Source organism: Perca fluviatilis, chromosome 14, assembly GCF_010015445.1.
Source record: "Perca fluviatilis chromosome 14, GENO_Pfluv_1.0, whole genome shotgun sequence".
Taxonomy (NCBI): Eukaryota; Metazoa; Chordata; class Actinopteri; order Perciformes; family Percidae; genus Perca; species Perca fluviatilis.
Window position 1 is genome coordinate 19103556 of NC_053125.1, and position 25118 is coordinate 19128673.

Genomic DNA, 25118 nt, shown 5'->3' on the forward strand with positions numbered 1-25118 from the left:
TGATGTAGAGCATGTGTAATGTTTAACATTGTAAATAACCATAAGCCTGTTAAACTAGACTGAAGGAACAAAGTAGCTTTTTATTTAGTTATTTCTCAACAGATTATAAAGAATACAACTAATCTGTATGGATTTAGTTTTTTGTTGTTGCATTTGGGCAATATCAGTCCTAATATTTAAGGATTTAAGGATCAAACATGCTAATTAAGCCTTGTGTAAGCATTGCTTTCTTTGATTTGGTAAAAGCTGTAATACCAAAATAAAAGACCAAAATATCCAATCTGTTATGATGTCAACATTAGAAACCACAAATCTTGAATTAATAACACATTTGGGGGCGCTGGCAAACGCAGGAGATAAAGTGGTGTTATCTGCTACCCTCTGGTGGTTGAGTTTTTTTAAGACATCGAAACACAACATTCACAATCCCACTACAAAAAAAAACTGGATGTAACAACATTGTGAACAGATATTGCAATTTTTATTGCGATACTGAGTTACCTGACAAAATACAGTAATATGTTTTCACACTGAAAGAAAAAGAAATAGTGAGCTCTTACAATGAAAACATGCTTCACACACACACACACATACACACCACATTCGCAGAACCTTCACGTTAAATGAAAAAGCATGCAATTATGTTCAAAACACATCTGAAAATGAACCTCCTCCGCTGATTAAAAACTCCAGATATGTTGAAAACCTATCTACCCAACAAATTGAACAATTAAAAGTTAGTTTAAAATACACAATATGATAATTGATAATGACACTGAGTCAAACAGTCAGTTGATCGTGATGACTTGCAGCAGGAGTCACCAGAAGCTGGTGACTTTTACATTTACATTCTACCAGTCACCGCGAGGTCCTGGTTTACTGGTCAGACTGTACGCTCAGTCCGAGTCGTAACGCAGTGTTATTTTTACAGTACGGCCAAGAGATACAGTAGAACTCAAAAGCAGTGAATTCAAACGTGAAATGAATGCAGTTGTGAAAGGATTAAAGTCCGACACGGAAAAAAGATTTTATTACATTCGCAAGTCATTCAGTAAATCTGTTGCAGGTTGTCTCGGTGTGTCGATGTGATGTTTGAATTTTTTTCTCACAAGGTTTTAAAAAAAAAAAAAAAGAGAAAAAGAGAGCTGATGCTGTTCTATCACCTCCTACTCGCCAATTACTCCACCTGCCAAAAGCACTTACGCGAGCAAGGAGAGTCTGCGCGTTTTCTCAGAAAGCAAAAATAAAACTGTCTCTGTGGGTGATTCTAAAAATAAACAGCCGATTTAAAGCTTCCTTCTGATTTCTTTCGAAGTAAATGACCTCTCTTTATCTGTTTTGTTTTTTTGTCACTTTGGTATTGAGGTTTGGTCTTGTGGACTTTTTTGTCAAACTGTATTCCAGGGGGGCACAGAAAGCTTTGTATCCCCAAACCCTTTAACAACGTGGTTCCATCCGACTTTTACACATAAAAGTGAAGTTATAAAACATCCAAGTGTCTTTTAGATTTTTGCCTAGAACTATACTGTGAAAGGGTTACATCACCATGGTGGACAATTTCCCTTCTAGTGTGCGTACAGGAAGTGATTTTGTTTCCAGGCAACAGTAGTCTCACAGAATTTGTCTTTGGATTTGAGCCTCTTCACGTTTTAATGATGTAATCCCTTCATGGTATAACTCTGGGTTTTAAATAACAACCAAATCCATTTATTACACATTTTCCATGTCACAAATAGTAGTACACTCCTTTACACCAGCAGCCACACTGAGTGGTACATAGTACAACTTTTGGCAACAGTCCCTATGTTGGTCCTGCTGTGCTCTGCATGTTGGTCCATTTAGGAAAGAGTTTACCATTAAAGGTCTGCTCCTAGTCTGGAGAAGGGCTGTAGTTTTTCACAACAAGTCCTGACCCACGACGAGACACAACACACCGCCGGAGAGAAAGAGACAGAACAAGAGAGAGAAAGAGAGAGAAAGAGAGAGCAACCATCCATCTCCTCCTCCTCCCTCCTTCCTCCATTCCTCCCACTCACTCCTCACACACCGACTCGCTCAGGTCCACGGCGCCACCTCTGGTGAGCCGCCGCATCTTGCTGAAGTCGTGGTCGGTCCTCAGGTAGGAGAGCGAGGGGCCTCCCTCGCTGTGGCTGGCCAGGTCCTGAGGCTGGGCCTGAGGCGGCAGGGCCCTCATCTCGCCGCCACTGCGCCAGTACAGGGTGTATTGCTCCGGGTCGGACACTTCGAAGGTGGCGGCACACAGCTGCGCCAGGGCCTGGCTGGTCTCCCCGGCTCTCCACTGCAACGTCCGCACGGCGCTCCGCTCCCCGTCCTGGAACAGTATCCGAACGCACCTCTGGAGGGAGGGAGGGAGGGAGGGAGGAGAGGAGAAAAAAAAAGAGTGAATATATTCTGTATTCATGCAAAACAGAGGTCAAGAGGCTTATGGAGTGAGGGCAAAAGAGGGGGAGGAGAGAGAGATGGAGCCAGAGGAGGAGTGAGAGCTGTGCAGGCTGATAATCCACCATAATAAATGAGTCAAAATGATGCCCATAAAAGAAATTCTCTCTAAAACAAAGCTTCTACTTCCCACACACACAACCAGCGGGTCGAAAAGATAAAAATGAAACATGAAAATCCTCTTCGTCAAATTGCTCTTTTCTCTGTTGCATGTTACAGCTTCATTGACAAACTCCCAATATTAATCCACTAGAGCATATCCACGTCCAAACTCACCAAATACAGTCCATTAAACTCACTCTACCTTGGTGCTCTGCTGGAGTTTTCCCTCTACACTTTAATCCAAACAGAAACTTTTTGCCATTTTCAAAAGAACAAAAAAAGACGATAAAACACAACTAACGAGTCTGTCTCAACAGTTGGCACCCTTTAAACACTTACCAGCAACTGTGCTGTATCTAAGCTATTATATAATGTCAGATTCAACCACCTACAGACGACCTCACAACTCTCTTTGGAAAAAAAAACCACACACAATGAAAACATACTTAACATAATCCTTTAACCAAACAGCCAAGAAACCAGAGAGAATTCTCTTCTGTGCCACACACAAAAACCAAAATACTGCCTGCACACACAACTACCCCCACCCTCCCCAACACACACACACACACACACACACACACACACACACACACGCACACACGCACACGCACACACAGATGCACAAGTGGCCAAATATGCTCTAATAAAAAGAAACGCACACACACCAGCAATTACAATCAACAGGTCTGCCATTATTAAAACTTACAGAGTCACTGAGCTCCTCGCTGTCCGTGTGCATATTGTGTTTGCCTGCTTCGATGGGTAGATGCAGCTCAATAAATTTCATGTTATCTGACCGCCCACTTCTTCATAGCACTTGGCTCACTGATCCCCGCCTGTGTCAGTGGAAAATCTGGCTGCCGGGTGAGTTAGATCGGCTATTTGAAGCCAGGAGAGGCACCACGTGACGAGACAGAAACGTTGTGGATGACAATGCCTTTTTTACATGGCATTTGGTGGACAGTTTTACCAATCTGGGGCCGGGAGAGTGATAATAGGAAAGTGTAGGTAAAGGTCGGTGTGTGTGTGTGTGTGTGTGTGTGTGTGTGTGTGTGTGTGTGTGTGTGTGTGTGTGTGCTCGCGAGCATTAGTGCATGCCCCAACGTAAGCCGGTGGCCCCAGATCAGCGGATTACCTCTAAAAATTACTAAAAACTAATCCCCTAAAATGATTTTGAAATGCGTTTGCACGCAAAGAAGTGAAATCCAGGTGTGTTGTCTGGTTTTTGATGGATGACCTATTGTCCATCTCAAAATGTTCACCTTTTGCTTGAACTCTTGTAAAATTGGAGTGCTGCCCTTGACTCCCCAAGAAGCACCAGCAGTAATACCTGAGATCCAGTTTGAATCAAATATGGGTCGCTGTTGCTCATTCTGCCCCACCTGTCATTGTTTTACAGATGTTGGATAATCTGATGTTGCTCAGCGTGCATCGCCATCAGTATAATTAATGTAAAGTCTGACCTCTTTGGGTGGATTATCACCTTGCTTTTGTTGCTTTTGTGCCTTTTCGAAAGAAATAAAACATGTTCATGTTTGAATTGTGAAATATGGATTCTTAGTGTCTGTTTGAAACTTCTTTCAACATTAGAAGCTGGAGTATCAGGGCTGTTCATTTCAGGGGGCTGTCAGTTACAGACAAGAACTCTAAAGCTAGGAACACGTGAGAAGACTTTTAAAAATGAAGGAGTATAAAGACACACATCACACATTTATAGACCACATTTCACATATTATAGTTTTAACTAGTTGCTAACTTGCTAAAACTTTAGGTTCAGTTTAGATTTGTCCACATTTCAAATGCAAAAATCACGTTTCTTACAATTGTGACCTTGATTGGACCAGCAGAAGTCAGTCTGTCTTAACAGCAGTCTGATAATTACCAGTCTTCTTTCATAAAAATTGTTAACGAGCTGCCAGACATGTAAGAGGATGACACATATTCTTGACTATATTAAGTAGCCTATATTACTCTTTGTTTCATGTTAAATCAGTGGAACCAAATCTACCTTCAGGTATTATTAAAGGTATCTTGACTTAGCATACATTTTATTTTTAAATATTTATTTAGATATGGCAACATACCTCCTACAGTATTTCCATCACAAATTCACTGACAGAAACCCAAGACAGCCAATCACAGTTTCAGGAAACATGACATCATCCTTAGCAATTGGGATTAACGCCGCCCTTTCTCTCAGTTTAAGAGCTCTCCCAATTCCTTAGTAAAAGTTGGTCTCAGCAGCTTTGTGAATAGGTTGTAGGAGGACACTCTTAGCTAGGAACTTTTAGTGCCATGTAGGAGTAGTTCTAGTAATATCAAATGTTTTGTGAATACAGGCCCTGACCTTTTATTTTCCTATCTGCACACAACAACAACAACTCTGTCTGCGATAGTTTATGACCTGGCCAGCATCTGCAATAAACGAGAGTAAGGAGCCCCTGCTGTCAATCACATTACATTACCGGTTGTTGTATTTTACAGCCTTCGATCCACAGTCAGCCACCTGAAACCCATTTAGGGTTCCAGCCTATATTTTAGGAAGCTCTGTATCACTCTAACCTTCCAGCATCACTTAGCATGTGACTATTTTTCTCTACTATGAATCCTCTCATGAGCATTAACAGTTAATCCAAAGTACTTAAAGCATTGAAAACATATTTAGTTTTGACACAAATAACAATGTATTTTCACTAACAGCAATTCTAATATAAAAATATTTACATTTTTTTGCCATTATGTTGTTCACATGGTACTGTGTAGAATATCCCATAGAACTGTTTCACTGCATAATAAGCAGGAGTTCCTACACATCAATGCACATCAATCAGCACTTCACACAGGGCAGCTATGTGTGGCAGCTATATAGAAGATTACAGTGCAAACCCACACATACTGTAACACTACCAGTGTTTCTGTGGGGTGCTACTATAAAAACATCTGGTACTGTACCTACCTGGCTCTGCTGGTTCTCCTTTTGTTTCTGGGCCTCGCGGCTCCGTCTGCAGCTCCACTCCTTCAGAGCCTCCTGGGCCTCTGGCGTCAGGCAGCCGGTGAACGGCTGCTCCATGTCCAGGCTCTGGATCAGACACAGACTGGCATACACACTGGTCAGGTAGTAGCCACCTGGAACCACAAAGACAATACAACTTAGCTTCTAGTAGCTTTAAATAAGAGCCAAATAGTTAGTCAAATTAAAACAGGACCTAGTGATTAATAAGCAGGTACTAGTTTCTAGTACTAGAAGTAGTACTAGTAACTGTGTATAATATATATATATATATATATATATATATATATATATATATATATATATATATATATATATAACTGGCTCGTTTTCTTACTAGTAAGAATGTAAAAGTTAAAGGAAAAAATAAAGATGAGGTTATTAATAGTAAAATATGTGACAACCAAAATCTACTTAGTTACACTTAGTTACTATCTAGATCTGAATTAATGAATTACTTTTTTGACTTGTTTATTTAGTCGGCAACTATTTAGATAATAAAGTCATTTTTTGAAGAAAAAATACTAAAACTTCACTGGTAGTGGCTTCTCAGATACTTTGCTGGTTTTTATTAGTTTTCTGTGATAGCAAACTGAATATGCTAGCTTCGTAGTTAGGCAGGCTTATACGAAACGATGAATCAACGAATCGAGAAAATAATTGGCAGATTTTGTGATAATGAAAATAATCATTAGTTTCAGCCTTAATTACAGTAAAGTAACTTCTGACTAAAATATAAGTAGGTACATTTCCATAATTATAATGCATTTTGACCAAACAGCCAGCCATACAAGTCCTACACACTGGGTTTGGAGTTCTAACCAAGTCAAAATGCATTTGTCGCATAATTTAACGCCACTTCAGGTCACTTTGAAATGTAAACACCAACAGTCACAGTGAGTCACTGGAGTGGAGGACGTTTTCATTCACTAATGACTAAACTTCAAACAAAGACTCAAGTCGACAGCTGTTGATTTACCTGCTGTAGGGGTGTATATCCTACTTATTTGTTTTCTAAAGACAAACAATACAGTCTGTTATTGGTTTAACTAATGAAAAGCACAGCACAGCTCCTCAACAGCTGACATTTTTGGGCTACAGGTAGCATTTTGAGTTTAGGTCGTACCCTCTCCTCCGAGCCAGGAGGGCTCCAGCAGCTCCATCATGTACTCCACCTCTATCAGGATGTGAGGCTTGTTACACTCCACAATCACGTAAGACAATGATGGCAGGAAGTCTTCCCAGCTCACTTCCTGTCCTGGAAAGAAAATAACAGAAGGACAATATATGGGTACGCTATTATCTTTGATTTTGTTGATGCAGGTTGCTGAAAATTTTAATTGAATATTATTTATATATATACTAGCAAAGTATGGAGAGAAATAATAATTAAAAAAATTGTCTTTTTGGTCCAAATCATTTGGTTTCACTCAGTTTAAGTTTAGCCTAGCATAGTTACCCATCTAACTAGACTTTACAAAAGATAGTTAGTAAAAATATCAAATACGTTACAATGCACCAATTCCAAAATAAAACCCAATATTCAAGTGTACTAACATGATGACGCATTAATTTCCAGCAGCTCGTGCTGAAAAGCAGGCAGGCCGTGCTACAGCTCACACAGATACAGTATGTCTGAAGTGTGGAGCTTTTTGAAAGTGACAAGCCACTCAGCTTTGCAAATATTGTTGACCTTCATTCCTTTAAAAGGGAAGCTTTTAAGCAGCAAAACAGCAGAACCTTACAATCCAACAAAACAACAAAGTATTTGGTCTCACCATGTAAGGACCCCATGGCCTTGTGGACGCACTTGCACACTTGCAGCAGAAGCAGCACCTTGTCGATGGGCGAGTGCGTCCTCTGCATCAGGACCAGCTTCTGCTTAACCCTTTCCACCTCGCGGCTGTCAGGGACGCCCGTCCGCACGCCGAGCCGCTCCATGGCGGCGTCCCCCTTCAGACGGACCATGTTTTGGGTGAGGCGCTGGCTGGTGCCGTCCTGATTGTGCGACGCAATTAGAGCTTTTTCAAGGTGGGACTTCAGAGGCCTGAGCACACAGGAGAACATGGCCCGCTCCAGCGCCAGGTCTGAGGACAGAAGGAGGGGTTCATTGCCTGGGCTGAAAGTAAACATTTTTGTGCTACTGTGATTCTATTTTACTGTAAACATGAGTTGCTTGTGCGATTTATTTATCGGGTAATTTGCAGGTGGAGAAATGCGTCTGCATATCTAGAGGCACTGGCAAGAGGCCCAGAAAGGTATGCTGCTTTTGCTAGGGTGAATGACGTGTCTGCAATGAAAATGGAGTCACTCTCTCACTTGGTGAAAATGTTATATAATATCAAGGACAATGTTTCTGCTGTGCAGGGGACATCTGCTTTTCTTATTGATTGCATATGTGATTAAATTGTGTTTTTACCATTTTAACCAATGGACAAAACACAGAACATATACAAACACAAAAAAAATTATCAATATCAGCATCTTATGTTCATGTGATTTCCAAATTGTCCTCTCTCCTCAAGACAGGGCATCACGATTAGGTAATAAAGCAGGACCTTTTCATATCACTTGTTTTCAATCAAATTAACACAAACCAGTAAAGAACACACACACAGAATTAATCCATGCCTCCTCTGGAAATAGGTGGTGTTGGAAGCTCTGTGACGTAGTGACTACTCACAAAACCTGTTGGTGAACTAAGCGCTAACACAGTAGCCAGTTGGGAACATGCTAGCGCTAGTCAGTCACAACAGCTTTGTGTCTGGCTGTTTAACTGTCAGTTATTAGTTAGCTACCTCTTGCCAAGAAATAGTTATTGTATGTATATAGCTCCCTGTAAAATCACAATTGTTTTTACATTTCTGTTTGTGAACATACTAAAACAAGGAGATACAACCTGTTAATTAGTGATCTTGTGCTTGTATGCATATTTTTTTTAAACTTTGGACAGAGCCAGGCCAGCAGTTTTCCCTTGTTTGTGGTCTTTTTATACTTAGCTAGGCTAATCATCTCCTGGCTCTTAACACAGATATGAGAGCGGTGTCAATCATCTCACTCTCGGAAAGAAAGGGGAATTACCGTACTTCCCCAAATGTTAAACACACACACACACACACACACACACACACACACACACACACACACACACACACACACACACACACACACACAGTGATTAGTCAGTGGGCAGTCCTGACTAAGTGGGTAACAATTCTCCAGTGCACACGGTTTTCCACTCATCATCAAATCCTCCTCTCCCTCTCTCCATTCTTCACTCTCCTGTATAATTCCCCAACATATCCCCCTATCTATCTTACTATATCTTTCCCCCTTGTGATAAATCATTCACGCCCTCCATACTCCGTTTTTCTGCCTCCCTCTCCTCCCCCCTCCCAGCATCCCTCTCTCTCTTATCAGCTCTGGAGAGTAACAGAGTACGTGTAGTGTGATTACAGCCTTGTCAGTTACTGGCTAGTACAGAAGAAAACTGACTGTTTTAGCGGTTACTCCCAGATCTGTAAATGATTACACTTTCAAAGTATCCTGCCTATTTCTATCCCTCCCTCCCACCCTCCCCTGAATCGTGCTGCTCTTCAAGTGAGCGTGGGTCTGTGATATATTTTTATGATAAACGAGGGGGAGAAAAAAATGCAAATGCCTCCCACCGACGCAAAGTGAGATAGATCAGAATCAAAGCGCAGGAAGGAAGGATGGGAGGAAGGAAAGCAGCGGACGACCGCTCTCCCCTGAAGCCTCTGTACTGCCAGGCAACCATCCATCATCACACGTTTACACACAAACACACCTGCAAACACACACTCGGCCGCACAGGACAGGAGTCCATAAAAGAAAAACCTACGCACAGGACTGTGTCAAAATCTTGAACTAGAATTCTTTCAAAGTAGCACCCTGCGATGTCTTTACAGTAACGTGAAGAATCTCACTTTGAATATGTTGGATATGAAAGCAGGCGCACCGGGCAGGGCTTTCCTAATGCTGTTTTCTAAATACCAGAGACAATATGAGCTCTAGTGAATGAGGCTCTACTCCCCCCACGCAAACTACTTTGTGTTGACAGTGCCTTTCACTGGAGCCTGAGCAGCCCACCATCGATGAGAAAAGGCTGTCTGTTTCCATAGACCTGCATCCTCTGGCACTGTGCTCTATTGAATCAGTGTTTTCTAATAGCAGTTTTTTTTTCTTCACATATCTCTCCCTGCTCCAGTCCCCTGCTGCACTCACCGTCTCCTCGTTTTGATTTGAAAACTAATCATGCATACGGGAAATTCACAAGGTTGAGCTCAGAATGTAATCTGGCACAGTCAGCTAAATTCCATCAAATAACTCACTAAGTGACTTACTTTGAGTTGAGGTATACTTTGTAGGAGATTGATAAGTTGTAACTAATGGCTGCAATAATGTTAAAAGCTGGGACGTACTTCTCCGTCTATACAGGTGTTATTCAGAGATGTTTTCCGTTACACGTTTCCAGATATTTGGTATAATTAAATCTGTCCAGTTTAGTTCTGCTGTATCATTTTGAACCCATCTCCTGACCGGAAGTTGAATCAACCAATCAGGTTGTTTGAGGCACAAGGCTGCAAAACGAGTTGTGGAAATGTGGTAGGGCATCCCTTCTCGACCTACAGCTAGCTTTAATTTGTGCAAGAAAGTGGAAATACATAGTTCATGCTATGATTCAAATATAATGTGTTTTACTTTGATGATGCGTTTGTGTACCTTTCTCGTTCTCTGGCACCAGGGTTTCAATGGGAGGCTCCAGCTCTCCACTGTCCAGCAGGCAGCACCTTGCCTGGGACAGAAAGAGGCGCAGGCCCTGCAGGAGCTGCACAGAGGTCACATGTGAAGTGGAAGAGGATGAGGATGAAGAAGAGGAAGCCAGGGATTTGAGCACTTCTCTCTGTGCCAGGAGGAAGTCTTGAACCATGCCCCCAAAGATGGAGCGCCTGTCTCTGGACAGCTCCTCCACCAGTCGCGTCAGCCGCTTGTCAGGAGCAAAGAAACACACAAACGCCTCGCTCATGCGGTGCAGCCCACCACGGCCTCGAGAGCGCACGAGCGGCGGGCGCTGGTAGAAGTGAGTTGGGGCTTGGGTCATGCTTTCTGGATCAGAGTCATTGTCCTCGTCCATGCTGCTGAAGGAGCTGCTGCTGTCGAGCTCGGCCAGGGACGGAGCCGGGCGGCGCTCCAGGGCCAGAACTGCCACCTCGATGCCTGTATCCACTGCTTGGGCGGACTGCTGGGGCTGGGGAGGCTCCCCAACTTTTGCAGATGTCTTGACCAGGACAGAAGTGATAATTTTACAGCATGATAACAGAGATGTTGTGGTTGGCCATTTCTTATCGTATCTTAGTATGAATTTCCGAAATGCAAGATGAGTTCAGTTTACAAAATAGCAAAGCACGCTTAATTTTATTTGAATATCATTAAAAATGATTATGTGACTGTAAAGATGATTTTCTAAACTTCCTAATATTCACGGTCCCACATAGAAGTGAAGGCATGGTCTGAAAGACAAATAAAAACACATATTACTTGTGGCACATAGACAGACATCATGTCCTCTTCCTCTGCAGAACCCGGTGATACAGCAGGGGTTCTCCTCAGGACCCCTGCCCCAGGGTGAATTCTTCTCTGTGGGTTAGTGCTGGCCTTCTGCAGCCTCTCTGACCCGCCGGGCAGCTCCAATGATGAGCGAGGTGAGAAGGAGCCGACCCCTTCCAAAGACAGATTCATTGAGGACTCGGAGAGCCTGAGCCGCATGCTGCGCTTGAAGCGGTGCCGTTTATTGGAGGCACTGTGGTTAGTGAGTTGTGGCTGCTGTAGAAAGAAAAGTGGATTCAGCCCTTAATCTAACAAAAGCCAGTGACTTTTGAACTGTTTATTTTTCAAAGGGTAAAAGGTGAAGTGCAAGGTAAACAGTATTATATTGCCATGCACAGTAGGAGGATGGATTCAGAGACCTTGTAATGGACTTAACTTTTTAAAAAGGGAACTTTTCAGGAACTACACAAAACTTGAGTTTTAATAAAAGTTTTCTTTTATTCTATAAACCATTTAAAGTTCAAATTAAGGTAAAATACTAGAAAATCACAACAGTGGAGAGTTAAATGGTCTCAGAGAAAGCTCACATAACCCCACCACTTTCACTACTAACCTTGCTAACCTCCAGCTGTAGGAAGAGCGGGTTGATGAAGCAGAGTTTGCCTGGTCTACCCCGAGTCAGCAGGGTACATCGCTCCTGGGCCATCTGACCCTGGTTGCCGCTGGTTGATGCAACCGGGTCCACCAGTCCGTTTTGGATATCTGAAGCAGTCGGTGCGCTCCAGAAGTCTAGTCCAGAAAGAAGAAGAGAGTTTGGATACCAACGTTTTTCAGTCACACTTATTATTACAGATATACCAACCAATCAATCAGATTTTTTACGCAGTAATTGTGCAAATATTTCAAAATCAATGCAGTAATTATTCACTTCACAATGCTACACACAGAACCTTTATTTTTCTCTTTCAGGCTACTAGTGCAAACAGATTTTGCAGAACCATGGTGAGAACGAGTCTTTTATCTTTGAGTTAGAGTCAGTGACACATACTGTGTCTTACTTGTGTCCCTTTTAGCCGTCTTAAAGTCACACCTCGCTATCTGCTGCCGCGCTGCATCAGAACACGTTTGCCATGTTAAAATAGATGCAAGCTGGCAGTCACTACTTTAGTCACTTATTCCTTTACTCTCTCACATTTGCAATTTGATAAATAAAGTTATTTGAATTAAATTGAATTGAATACATTGCTGAGAAAAAGCCGTTACAGAGGAACGTCACTGTATCCTCACAGTATCCAGTACTGCAAGGAGGTGTTAATCATAAAAAAATTACACCTAACTTAAGTTTGATAGTTATCTACACAAATAATTTGTGCAACTTTAATATTTATTGGTATGCTCTCTTATTAATCATCTTGGTAAAGTGTGTACTGTTATTTAGAGCAAGCGACAAAGTAAAGTACTTTTTAAGTAGTTTGTAGTTTTAAAAAGATGAGAGGTCTTCAATCATTGTACCTTGGCCCATGTGTGAGATGGCCTCCAGCTGCCTATGTGTTGTGGCTTTAGCGATGGCCTCTGGTAGCTCCAGTGGGAAGGGCAACACATCTCTGCAGACAAGAAAAAAAATAGACACACAGAAAGAAAATACATCAAACCCTGGGCATGTGTGTGGCTGTTACAGCCTCCATTTAAAGAAATCAAACCAAGGCTCAGGTTAGAGGACGCAACATATAAAAGGATGCCATACACACAACACGCACAGTGGCTATGAGATTTCCAGAGGGCCTTGGCTGAATGACATCAGGTGCACTGCAAGGCCAAACGTATGTGGACATCCACTCTTCTGGGAAGGCGAACTATAATATTTTCGAACCTGGCTCCCATTCAGCCATAAGCGCATTAGAGAGGTTGACCAGTGATGTTGTTGCTCCCAGTCCAGTTAATCCCAAATGGGTTGGACGGGGATAAGGTCAGGCCTCTGTGCAGGCCAGTTCTTCTACACCAAACTGGAAAAACAATTTCTTTATGGAGCTTACTTTGTGCACAGTGGCATTGTCATGTTGTAACAGGAAAGAGCCTTCTCTAAACTGTTATCATAAAACTGAAAGCACACTATTGTCTTATACTGTATATCATTGTGTGCTGTTCCCTTCATTGGAATTGGGGAAACCATGAAGAACATCCCAACTTACTTTTGCCCATAGATGTTTAGTTCAAATAAAACATCACCTGCTGATACAGTAGAAGGCCACCAGTCGACACAGGTCAGGGAAGGTGAGTGCTGAGCTCTCCAAGGCGAATGCTGGTCAGAGAAGACACAGAGTTTTATTGACAGCTGAGGAGGCAGTGGGAGACTTGTTACTATCTGACGGGAGATATATGGCAACTGCAAATAATCTGGAGGACCCATTTTCTCTGTCCGGCACTACTTCACCCAGTAAGTGTATGAACTGCACTGCGCCACAAACGGTGAGCAGAGAAATGTAGCATTATGCGTATCGCAGGTGGATAATGCATGCTTATCTAGCTTGTTTTATACTCACTGGAGTCCTCCTCACAGATGAAGCACTCCTTAACAGAGGAGGCCCTTTTGTCGGCTGTCTCTCTCAAACACAGCACCTTCCTCTGGCTGGAGCTGCATTTACGCACCAAAAAGGTCTGTAAGCACCAACAGCCACCACGGAAACAAGAATAAAGCACAGGGATGTTAAAGATATATTTTCTTTTCACATCGGTATGCCGTCAAAGCCTCAGAGGAGCTGTAGTTGTTTGAATACAAAATGAGAACAAAATATTTGTTAAAATGGTAAGGTGCTATGGATTTAAAGCAAATATTCATATTCCCCAAATATGTTGAACTATTCATTTTAATGTCTATGGTCAAGATGAACAAAAGTTGTCTTTCACTTTTTGGGGAAATTAAAGCATATTTAGTTTCTTAAAAAGTATCAGTGGGTCCTAAAATGTATTCCTGTATTCTTTTAACTGATAAGGTAGGTCACATGACTGAAATAACTGACTTGTACGCACCCCAACAGGCTCTCTGAGCAGGATATAGAGGGCAGAGTCTTGGCTGAGTGACAGCTGCAGCCACACAGGATGTGTGAGCAGCAGACGATCCAGGACGCTGAAGACCCTCTCAGAGCCTCGATGTGTACTGCCCATCTCCTGCATCTGAAACACATGTACAAGGTTATTATTCAACAACCATCAAATGAGGTCTTTCTCTTTTTATATGCCTGATTGTCTATTTTCACAAAATAATTCATATTTTATTTACTGTTGTTAGCCCTATTTAGACGATTAGCTTTCCGATGTCTGTATTTCACCCTGACTAAATAGTTGTCCACAAGGTCATTCATACTTATTTTCTTTTTGTCAATGAGTTGACTTCAGGCTGCAGTGAGTACAATATATATTGTGATATTTACTACATGAGTGCAGTTTGCCCAGCTTTCCTTTAGAGTTGAGCCCAGACTGTGACCCCTAAAGCTGAAGTGACACCTACGCACTACACAAGTGTACTTGCTATATACTGTGAAAAGTTGTCTGCGTAAAGGTGAACATATACATGTAGCTGTTTTAGACACACGTTCACACTGCTAGCATTTATTGTCATCATTTCATTGATTTCTTGCTAGGATCAAATGTTGTTGTTATATTTTTTTAATGTTGAGGGCTGGTGGTACAGAAGTAAAATGGACGCTACATATATATATATATACATACATACATACATATATAGACACACACACACACATATATATATATATATATATATATATATATATAAGTATATAAATATTATGAGAAGAGGAGGCAAACAGGGTGCCCCAGTAGCATAAAAAGTAGGTTAAGACGCATATCATATAACCGCAACATTCACAGTTTGGCTCCCAGCCGGGGGACCTTTGTTGCATGTCATACCCCTCTCTCTCCCCATGTTTCATGGGTGAATGAAATACAATCAGACTGTGACTGCATTAGCACAAATCTGATTTGTGTCAGATTTGGATTGCCAAGTAAAATATAACAATTAAAAATGTCAGATTTAATGTATTTTTTCACTTACAAAAGGCAGATGTTTGGTTTCATTTCACACACAAATGCAGATTTTTGGCAACTTTTATTATTATTATTATTATTATGCTTTTTAGGATGTTTTATACCTTTATTAAACTTAAAACAAAAAGTAAGGAAATTTGTGTTTGGTGGATTATTTCTCTGTGGTAACAATGCTTTTTAGCAATAAATCTTATACCGTTGGAAAGCCTGTTTAGTTCCCTTTCAAATGGTGCCCCATTTGTAAGGAGCATGCATTTGTGTGATGAGCAACAGAGCTCAGTATGTGGGTTGCACCCATGAAAGATTTGCCACCAGTCCTGACCTCAACTCCATTGAACACTTGTGGGATCAGCTTGGGTGTGCTGTTCGTGCCAGAGTGACCAACACAACCATGTTGGCTGACTTGCAACAAATGCTGGTTGAAGAATGGGATGCCATCCCACAGCAGTGTGTGACCAGCATGAGGAGGAGGTGCCAGGCTGTTGTGGCTGTGTATGGTTCTTCCACACGCTACTGAGGCTCCTGTTTGTGAAATGAATAAATTGTTCAATTGCCATTATGTCTTGTTTCTTCAAACTTCAATCATCCAATCCACCAAACACCAAACGAGTCAATGGCAGAATAAGCTGTTTGGCATTGGCAGAAAAGATTTGGCAAATTTTTCATGGGCGCAACCCACATACTCAGCTCTGTTTCTCATCCCATAAATGCATGTTCCTTACAAATGGGGGACCATTTGAAAGGGAACTAAACAGGCTTTCCAACGGTATAAGATTTATTGCCAATAAGCATTGTTACCACAGAGAAATAATCTACCAAACACAAATTTCCTTACTTTTTGTTTTAAGTTTAGATAGCTCTAGTGGAGAGATGAGAGGAAATGAGTGAGGGAGAGAGATGCAACAAAGGTTTCTGGCTTGATTCAAACTGAGGATGTTGTGGCTCATGGTCGGCATCTTAACCCCTGAGCCAACTTTTACCTGCTGTGTAAAGGTGGCTTTAACTTTAACAAAGATTTTCTTCACCAAACCTCAGTTCCTCAGTTTTAAGCATTTTAAAGCAGCTTTACATCCTTCTGTTCAATCTATAATCAAAGCATTGTTGCGTGCTTCAGTGGGCTGTACACCTCTCCTCCTTCTGTCTTCACTGTAACAGCAGAAAACTCAACATATTTCTAAAGAATTCAAGTGTTTTAACTTACACTTTTTTGAGAAAAAAAAAAAGCACCTTTACATGTGCTCCAATCATTCAGTTTGAACTGTGTGTTTTCCTTATTTTTGGCCCCTTTAGTGTTAACATTCAGATAACAGATTTACTTTCTCTCTTTCTCTCTCTTTCTCTCTCTCTCTCTTTCTCTCAGATTGGCTTGCTGCTGGATGTCACACTGTGTGGGCTGATGGCGAACGCTTGTGAGCGTAGCAGCAGATGGTTGCCATAGCAACCTGGGCCTACACATCCTACCAGGCATTCCTACTCAGTGAAACACCCTTTCTCTGACAAGTTGGAGATGCGCGTGCACGCACAAACACGCACACACACACACACACACACACACACACACACACACACACACACACACACACACACACACACACACACATACACGCACAGACACAAACTATTTTAAATATATGACAGGTTTTCCAGGGTGCAGAGACTAGGAAGTCTTTTTTTCTCCCAAAGAAATATGACACTAAATAAATAATAAAGTGATGCCATTAATAATCAATATTTTGTTAGTTGCTTCCTCCCTCACATCAGAGCACCAACGTTCTTTTCTAAGCAAATCAGATGCAGCAGCCTGTTTCAGTGGTATTAGAGGAAGCATTATGAATATTGTTTTTCATTCAAAAACACCTTTGAATTTTTCACATTTTCATCACCTCCTGCCACTTATAAACATTACTCTCCCCTCCTCTCGGGAAAACCAGTAATCCGTGAGCCAATCTGCACTCTGAAGGATCCTTCGCAGTTAATGGTAAATAGCGTTAGAGGGGTTAGGAATCAAATACAGCAGGCACCAATCAAAAGAAGAGGGTTTTATAAGGATCACAGGTTTGTTCTGACAACTGTAAGGCTTGCAGAACTTTTTGATTTGGTTTAAAAATGAGAAGAACTGACTGAACCCACAAACAGCAACTGTCTGATTAGAGTTTAGCAACTGTAACTGGACAGGGCAGGCTTTTCAAGCTTTGGATTTCTCCACATGCAGAAAAGGTATGTGTATGTTTTAACGTAAGCTGCAAACGTTAGCAAGCCTGGCTAACTATCTAACTACCTATTAGTAGGGCTGCTCGATTATTGAAAAAATCATGATCACGATTATTTTGGTCAATACTGAAATCAGAATTATTTCACACGATTACTCATTGACTCAAAGACGTTGCATTTATTGAACTAAAACAGTGAAAACACCTTGATCTGTTAACACAAGATAAAATAAGAGTTTACTTGCAAAACGCAATGTGCAAAATAATCGTTTTTCTCGATGATTCTGTTTTTGTGATTGTTAAGAACCGAAATCGTATATAGTAGTAACCTTGCCCCAGTTTGTGCCCTCCTTTTTTTGAGAATCCGAATCAGAAAAGGATTTATTGCCAAGTAAATAACACTTACAAGGAAATTGCCTTGGTGGGTTGCTTACATCCGGGGTTTTCAAACATCATCAGTTAATGATCTTATAGAGAAACTGATGTTTATCCCTCTGACTCAAGTGTATGCTAATACATGAGAGGCACAAACTGGGCTAGTAGTAACCTAGCATTTCTTCCCAAGGCAAGGAGCAAGTTAGCTATCTACGTTACTTTGTAGTGTTACAGAAAGAGTGTTACAGGTTAGAAAAATAGACGTGATCAGGACTGTCACATCCACTGTGAATCGTGATAACATATGCCGTCTCAGTGGATATTTAAGACCCCTTTATAGGTTTTTGTCTTAAAATGAGTCAGCTGGATTCATTAGTTTTTAACCAACTCCTGATTTTGCATTACCTTTTGCTTACGGTACTCCAGTTAGCTAAAATCTGCTAGCGACAATATTTCAGCCGACAAAATTGATGATAGTCGGCTAGAAATGAGAAGCCTGCTTTTGTTTATTTCTGTGTGAAATTGAAGACGCATTGTTGTAGAAATGATAACCGTTATTTTTGTAAACTGCATATGTCTCGTACGGAAAGTTTATAAGGCGTAGCGACAGTAACTAAGAGGGGCAGGGCTTAGCGAACTGTCGAATGCAAATAAATAAAGTAGAGTAGGACTTTTATCCGTTAAAGATACACTTCAGACATTCCTCACTTCAAAACAGACGCACTTCACATGAGCACTACAAGTCAACAAGCATCATCATCTTCATATTAGGAGTCAAATATTTTATTTTATTTTAAGGTGTGCTTCAAAAAATAAGCTGTGAGTGTGAGTCAGAGTGGGCCTGCAGAGTCACCTCATTGTGTATCAGGAGCCAACCACCACGCAGATCCACAGTCCGATGACCCAACTGCACACACACAACCACACAAGGCTATAAGGCAAGCAGAGAAAGAGAAAAAACAGAGCGCAAGACCCTTGTGTTTTGCTAGGCATTTCCAGGTCTGCCTTACATAAAATGTAATGCTGCCCACACACACACACAGAAAGACTTATATAATTCCCTCAGAGAAAGAGAGCAACACAGAGCGCGAGAAACACAAGAGAAAGATAAAAGATAAAATGATGAAAAGAGAAGAGAAAAGCCTGGACTGAAAATTAATGCTGGGTAAGGAAATCACAACTTCAGTGGGCCTGCAGCACTTAGGTTCAAGCTGGCAGACTGGAAGTATAATAAGCAGAAGGCGACGTACACTGTATATCTAACAAGGTGTTTTTGCACATTAGGGCAGCAGCAGGATAGACAAAGTCTGATTCTGACAACTTAACAAGAAGAGTTAGGGCAAACTTGTCTGAAGAGGGATAAAGGGAGTAGAGGGAGGAAAAGGAGTGCTGAGCCCAGTGGTGGGAATCTGTGGGGAGTTGTAGAGGAAAACGGAGTTTCGAAAAAAACCCAAAATATGTTTCCCTCTCCTGGTAGACATGCTCAGTAGAGGGAGAATGGGCTTGCACAGGCACATCTGGAGTGAGCATGTATAGTGCCAGCAATCAGTGGGTTGCTAATGGGTATTTTGGAAAGGGAACATCAGATTTTATTGTGCAAATGTTGACTGACTGCTACAGAAAACCTGACTAGTTTACACCTTTTTGCAGAAGAGATGAGAGATTTGGAAGGAGATGAAAAACTGGACAGAAGGACTGACCGACATGCTGGCTGAGCGAGTGATGACAGATAGATAGAGTGACTCAAAAAAACAAACACTTAAAGAACAAAAAACACAGCAGGTGCTATACTGTAGGTATCAGTGTTGAATTGCCTAAAGATTTTGTGTTGGTACAAAAAAATAATTTGTGCAGCCGAAGAATAAGTACGCAGAAAACATCACCAGCCTTAACTCATCAGACCAGTGTCATGCACCTGTAAATCCAATATACAAGTTTTCATATATGACAAATGACAGAAGTTTGCAAAAGTAGAAGGGATTCAAGACAAAAAAAAAAAAGAAGGCTTCGGGGCTGGAGGTGAAGCTGAAGTTAAATTTACATAAATGAAGCTGAAGAGGAGGATGAGAAAAACACAGGATTTTAGGTTTTCAGGAGAACAGTGTAGGATGAAAGAGATCACTGACGGTGAGCAGCTGCTCACCGGGAAGCTCATTCTGGTGCAGATGGACGACACCATGGTGACCAGATTTGTCCACCTCCAGACCAGCGCCCCATCTGGTTACAGATAAGCACAGTGGCACCCGCAAGGGATCAATGGTTTCAACCTTGTTTCAACAGTCTCAACAGTTTGTGCCACCTCCAGATGTTCCCTGATGACGGCTTAGTCATGCGAAGCAGAGGAAGTGGAGAACATGAGTCTGGTGAGGAGTTTTGTCAGGTACAGTAGGAGAAGCACCTACAGCTCAGCACCTGCGAGCGGAAGGAGCTTTGCAGTGGAGCACAAAATAAACTGGAACCATCCAGAGTGATGTGGTGAATGAAGTGGCGTGGAGGGTTCTCATGCAACTTCACATACTTGCAAAGTGCATGGAGAAGGAAAATCAGTCCTTAAGGGTCTTGATTTGATTGGTTTATTTTATTTTTTGACCTAATTTATTGGGAAATGGTCGTCAGTAACGCAAAAATGTATACATGATTTGAAGTCAAATGATAAATATATATGCAAATATGGAAATGGTCCCTTAAAGGAAGAATTTAACATTTTCACTTTTCCTTCAACCTGCCTCCTCTCCTTCTACTCCTGTTTGTGATTTCCTACATTTCCCAGAATTACTTTCAGCAGCCTCCACATGCACATGAACTTGTATTCAGCTAAGTACTTTGTGTAGGTGGATGAAGCCATAATGACAGAGATAGTAGGAGCAAAAGAGCGCAGGGTTCCAGTGGAAAAAAACTGCTCTTTACACCTAACATATATTCTAGCTGCAAGCATTTTGGTCCCTTGAGGATACAGCAAGAAGACAACGTAATATCGCTGCCTCTTCTTAGATAATTTCTGATCATTAGTCCAAAATATTGTGTCTAAAAAATGAGTCTAAAAAATGCTGCTGCTGTTTATGGCTGATGTATTCTCATAAACTCAATTTTGGCTGCAATGGAATATCTCAGTGATAAATCATCTGTACTGTTCATTACATTTCGCCAGTTATCCACAGCAACACAAAACGTAACTAAATAAGTCCAGAGACACACAGAGAGTGTGAGAGTTACAGAGATTTCAGAGACAGCAGCAGAGGGAGGATGAGGAGGAAACTGAATCCTCCATAACATCTCCCACCCCCTCGACACTGAGCTGATGCAGCCACACACACACACACACACACACACACACACACACACACACACACACACACACACACACACACACACACACACACACACACACACACACACACACACACACACACACACACACACACACACACACACACACACACACACATCTCCAGCCTCTACTTCATCTTCCAAGGTGCAACACAGAGTCTTCACAACATTTTTCTCCACGTATATAACCTCCAGACAACAAACATGTAATGATAGCGGTACTGAAAACAGACAGCAATGTTGTGCACTTTGCTCACTGTCACATTCTACATACGGTATTCCCATGTGTAGATTTTGATAAGCAGGCAGCTAGCAAAGCCCATATCCAGCCACACATTTTTTTCTTATTATTATTTTGATATTCTTATATGCATGTGGTTGTCTTAAAGATTTTAGATATTTATATATGTTTCTTACTTCCTTCTTACTAATGTATATTCTGAATTAATTTTTTGTCTTTTTTGCATACCCACAGGGTGCTGTAATTGAATTTCCCCGCTGGGGATATATATATATATATATATATATATATATATATATATATATAAAGGTGTGTCTTATCTTAATCCACACATTCTTCATACTTTTCATCCAACCATGATATAGTGTCATGTCTACATATTTAAAGCACAATTAACTGCAGACAAATCAACAATCTCCCTACTTTTCAACAGCTTTCATTTCACTGTCAGGGTTTATTTTCCCTATTTTACTTTTGTGCATCAAATTTAAACTTACTCATACACATTTCACCTCTAAATATAACATAAAGGAATAACAGACACTTCCAGTGGGAAGTAAACCCCAAACTTTACTAAAACTTTTGCAGTCCAGTCAAAAAAAAAAAAAGAGTCCATACACGCTGTCAACGCTGGAGTCTGTAACGTTGTGCAAACTGTCCCTCTCTGCAGAGGCAGCAGGCAACTGAGATATTTTCTTACCTAAAGCAAAGATGCAGAGTTGGTGTACGAGCTTGGTGTTTGTTCCAATTAGCAATTCAAAAAAAAAATCTTTTATTTCTCAGTAGTGGGTATGGAGCCTGTACTGTATAACTATGGTAATTGTGCTAATTTTTGTGTTTTATCCACCATAAAGAGTCCTTTCCTGGCTATGGCGAGCTTGATGGGTAACTACTTACCTTTTGATATTCTAACACCATTGTCTGTAATGGCTCTATTTAAACATGACAGGATCCCACTAAAGGCCGTTTTATAGTCCGGCAGAGCTCTCCCCGTAGCCTACGTAAGTGGCCTGAGGTTTATCCTTGCGCTGGTGTGTGCGTCGAGCCGTATGTGTGTGTGTGTGTGTGTGGGGAGTGTAAGCGAGCGGGAGAAGTGAGAGAGTGACAGCGATTAGCTTTGGAGCGAGTAGCGACTCTAGAGTCATAGTGAGAGAAACAAAGTGTCTCCCCTGTTCTTTCTGATCACGGTGGGAAATCTGTAGCAGGAGAAGTTAACCCTCTCCCCGATTTCACGTTGTTTACGAAGAAGAAGAACCAGGAAATGAGTCGGGGGAAATGCAACGCTACCAAGCCACAGCCGAGCAACGTGCGTCGCTGCAACGTGTAGTTACATTTTTCGAGAGGTGCACGTCAGGCTACGGCGTAGGGTCCGGCGTAGACGCAGAGGGGTCTGCGGGGGTACGCCGTTGATTCTACGCACAACTATAAAAAGGCCGTAAGGCTTGAGGAATACATTTAAAAATTCCACATGACATAGCTTATACCCCACTCAGGGTGGTTTTGTGTCACATTTTGCTGAGGCTGACATCAGCTGTACTGTTTGTAAAAAAGGAACTTAATCGCTCACTCACGCAACTCTTTTTCAATTTGATTCGATTTGAATGTAAAGACCATTCAATTGATTTTTTGATCAAATAGATCTATTTTCTTCTAAAAGATCATCAATATTTTCACTTTTCCTTTATGATTTTACATATGTTATAAACGTTCTGAAATTTCATAAAAACAAAGAGTACATTCACAAATAAATGTTCTAACTTTGAAAATAATTAATATAAATAATTAAATCTGCCTTTTTATCTCTTTTAATTGTAATTATCTATTGTATTTTAAGACTGATGCTACTTCCCATTTACAGTATTTACCACTATGCTTGTGATCAAATGGAAATCTGTTTTGATTAATAAAGTCTTTTGAAGATAAAGAAAAAACATGACAGGATCATTACTGATGGGGCTGCAATGCTAGCATGGCATTTGGTAGAACAGCAGTTAGTTGGAAAATAATTATATGAAGTAATTTGAAGTCAAATGACTGTAAATCTCTGTAATGTAATTAATGACAATCGTTAACATTGAAAATAGGCCAACCAACACCTAAAGTTCACTTATTAACACGCCGTTACTTGTATCTTGTCAGAAATGTAAAAATTACAATAAACAGACGAAGTCCCTCCCCTTCCGGTGGACTACCATGGGACCTAATCATACATCCATGGACCTAATTTGGGAAAAGTCCGTATGGTAGGAAACTGCGAGAGAAGAAATAGTAGAAGAAGTAATTTGTTGATCCCCTTTGAATTAAGCCATGATTTACACATAGATGTTCTTCAATTTCAAATATAATTGTGCAAGTCAAGATAGTCTTAGTTTGTCGTAAAACTGTTGAAGTATAAGAGTCTGAAAATACGTAATTAGAAAGACTACTCACCCCAAAGTTGCACAAGTGACATCTTTCTGAAGCTACGATGCCTGTGTGTCTGTACCATAGACTGTAAATATTATAGCCTATAAATAGTTATTATTATATATTATACATAGTAAATTTTAACAGTCTATGGTCTGTACCGGGATGTAGGCTAACGTTACTCACATGAGCAACAGGTCTTGCCCCTTCGTTCTCTTTCCGGCTGATCAAAATACAAGGTGAAGTTACGCGTGTTGTGGAACACAGCTGAGCTAGTTAGCTAGTGAGCAAGGTGACGTATATTGTGCGAGACGAGAGACGTAGGCTAGTTCACAGAGTGGTTTCACACAAAACTACGTAGTCCAACGACAAACCTACGGAAAAGTGCGACTTTCTTGCAAAATTATCTTTTAAATTGACAAACGTTATGTGTGCAATTCATTGCTCCATTCAAACGGGACCATCAACAGCTGGGCGCAGGAACCTCCTGGAGTTTTGTTGTCACTGTGAGGTTGGAGATGCCACTGGGCGGATGGATAAACTGTGTAGTGGCTTATAACTTATTAAGCAAGTTTCTCTAAGATAAAAAAAAGAAAAACATGCAAAATAGCAGTGGACGACACATTAATGAGCAGTTGTTGTTTCCTCACAAACAAACAAACAGCCAACTTTGTCAAAGCAACAAAGGTGTACTTATTATTCATCTCTATGTATCGTGTTTGACGCCAACTACAAGCATCAGACTGTAAAATCTCTCATTTTGCACAAGAGTGACCATGACTATGGCTAAGTATAGCCAGCAGCCCATCAGTGCATGCGTAGGATGACTAATGGAACAACATAATTGCAGTGGGCTATAAGTATCCACAGGGGGCAACAGTGGGCACGGGGCATGCTGACTGATGACAGGTGTCCATTTTGATGCCTGCTGCAAAAGCGATGGCACTCGGGGCCAGTGACAAGGAAGTGAGAGCTGTGTGTTACTCAGTGTGTGCTTGTTTGTCTGTTTGCGTGTTTATGACGAAGTTGTACAAAGGCATTAGCGTGAGTCAGAAGTAACACTGGGACTGTAGGAGAGAAGAAGGGCTGTTACCATAACTGTGAATATTCATAATTTTAGAAGCATATCGGTACGGTGATTCAGAAGGGACATTATCACAAATAGTTCTGTCAGACCACTGGTGTGTGTGATTGTGTGTAAAAGACACAGAGAGAGAGAGAGAGAGAGAGAGAGAGAGAGAGAGAGAGGCTATAGTGTATCCATCATGATGTCATAAAATATTTAAACTGCCTCATAGTTCTAGTCTTTCCTTGATTTGTCTCTGCAGTGTGACACTGAACTTAACTAAAACAA

General features: G+C 41.2%; 1 protein-coding gene across 3 annotated transcripts in view; it reads right to left on the reverse strand.

The window, feature by feature from the left end:
- Positions 1-459: 459 nt before the first annotated feature.
- The window catches only part of si:ch211-168d1.3 (ras and Rab interactor 2), a 30251-nt gene continuing 5592 nt past the window's right edge, over positions 460-25118 (reverse strand). For 2 of the 3 annotated variants that reach the window (XM_039822722.1, XM_039822721.1), the window contains exons 2-12: positions 14171-14314; positions 13684-13798; positions 13370-13442; positions 12656-12747; positions 11757-11932; positions 11135-11419; positions 10319-10874; positions 7354-7662; positions 6702-6833; positions 5522-5691; positions 460-2356 (exon numbers count right to left, since the gene is read on the reverse strand). In XM_039822722.1, coding sequence (XP_039678656.1) covers positions 2033-2356; positions 5522-5691; positions 6702-6833; positions 7354-7662; positions 10319-10874; positions 11135-11419; positions 11757-11932; positions 12656-12747; positions 13370-13442; positions 13684-13798; positions 14171-14314 — 2376 coding nt within the window. In that variant the 3' untranslated portion in view covers positions 460-2032. Of the gene's footprint in view, positions 2357-5521; positions 5692-6701; positions 6834-7353; positions 7663-10318; positions 10875-11134; positions 11420-11756; positions 11933-12655; positions 12748-12900; positions 13002-13369; positions 13443-13683; positions 13799-14170; positions 14315-25118 lie in introns of those variants that run through there. The other variant, XM_039822723.1, reaches the window with a different exon arrangement.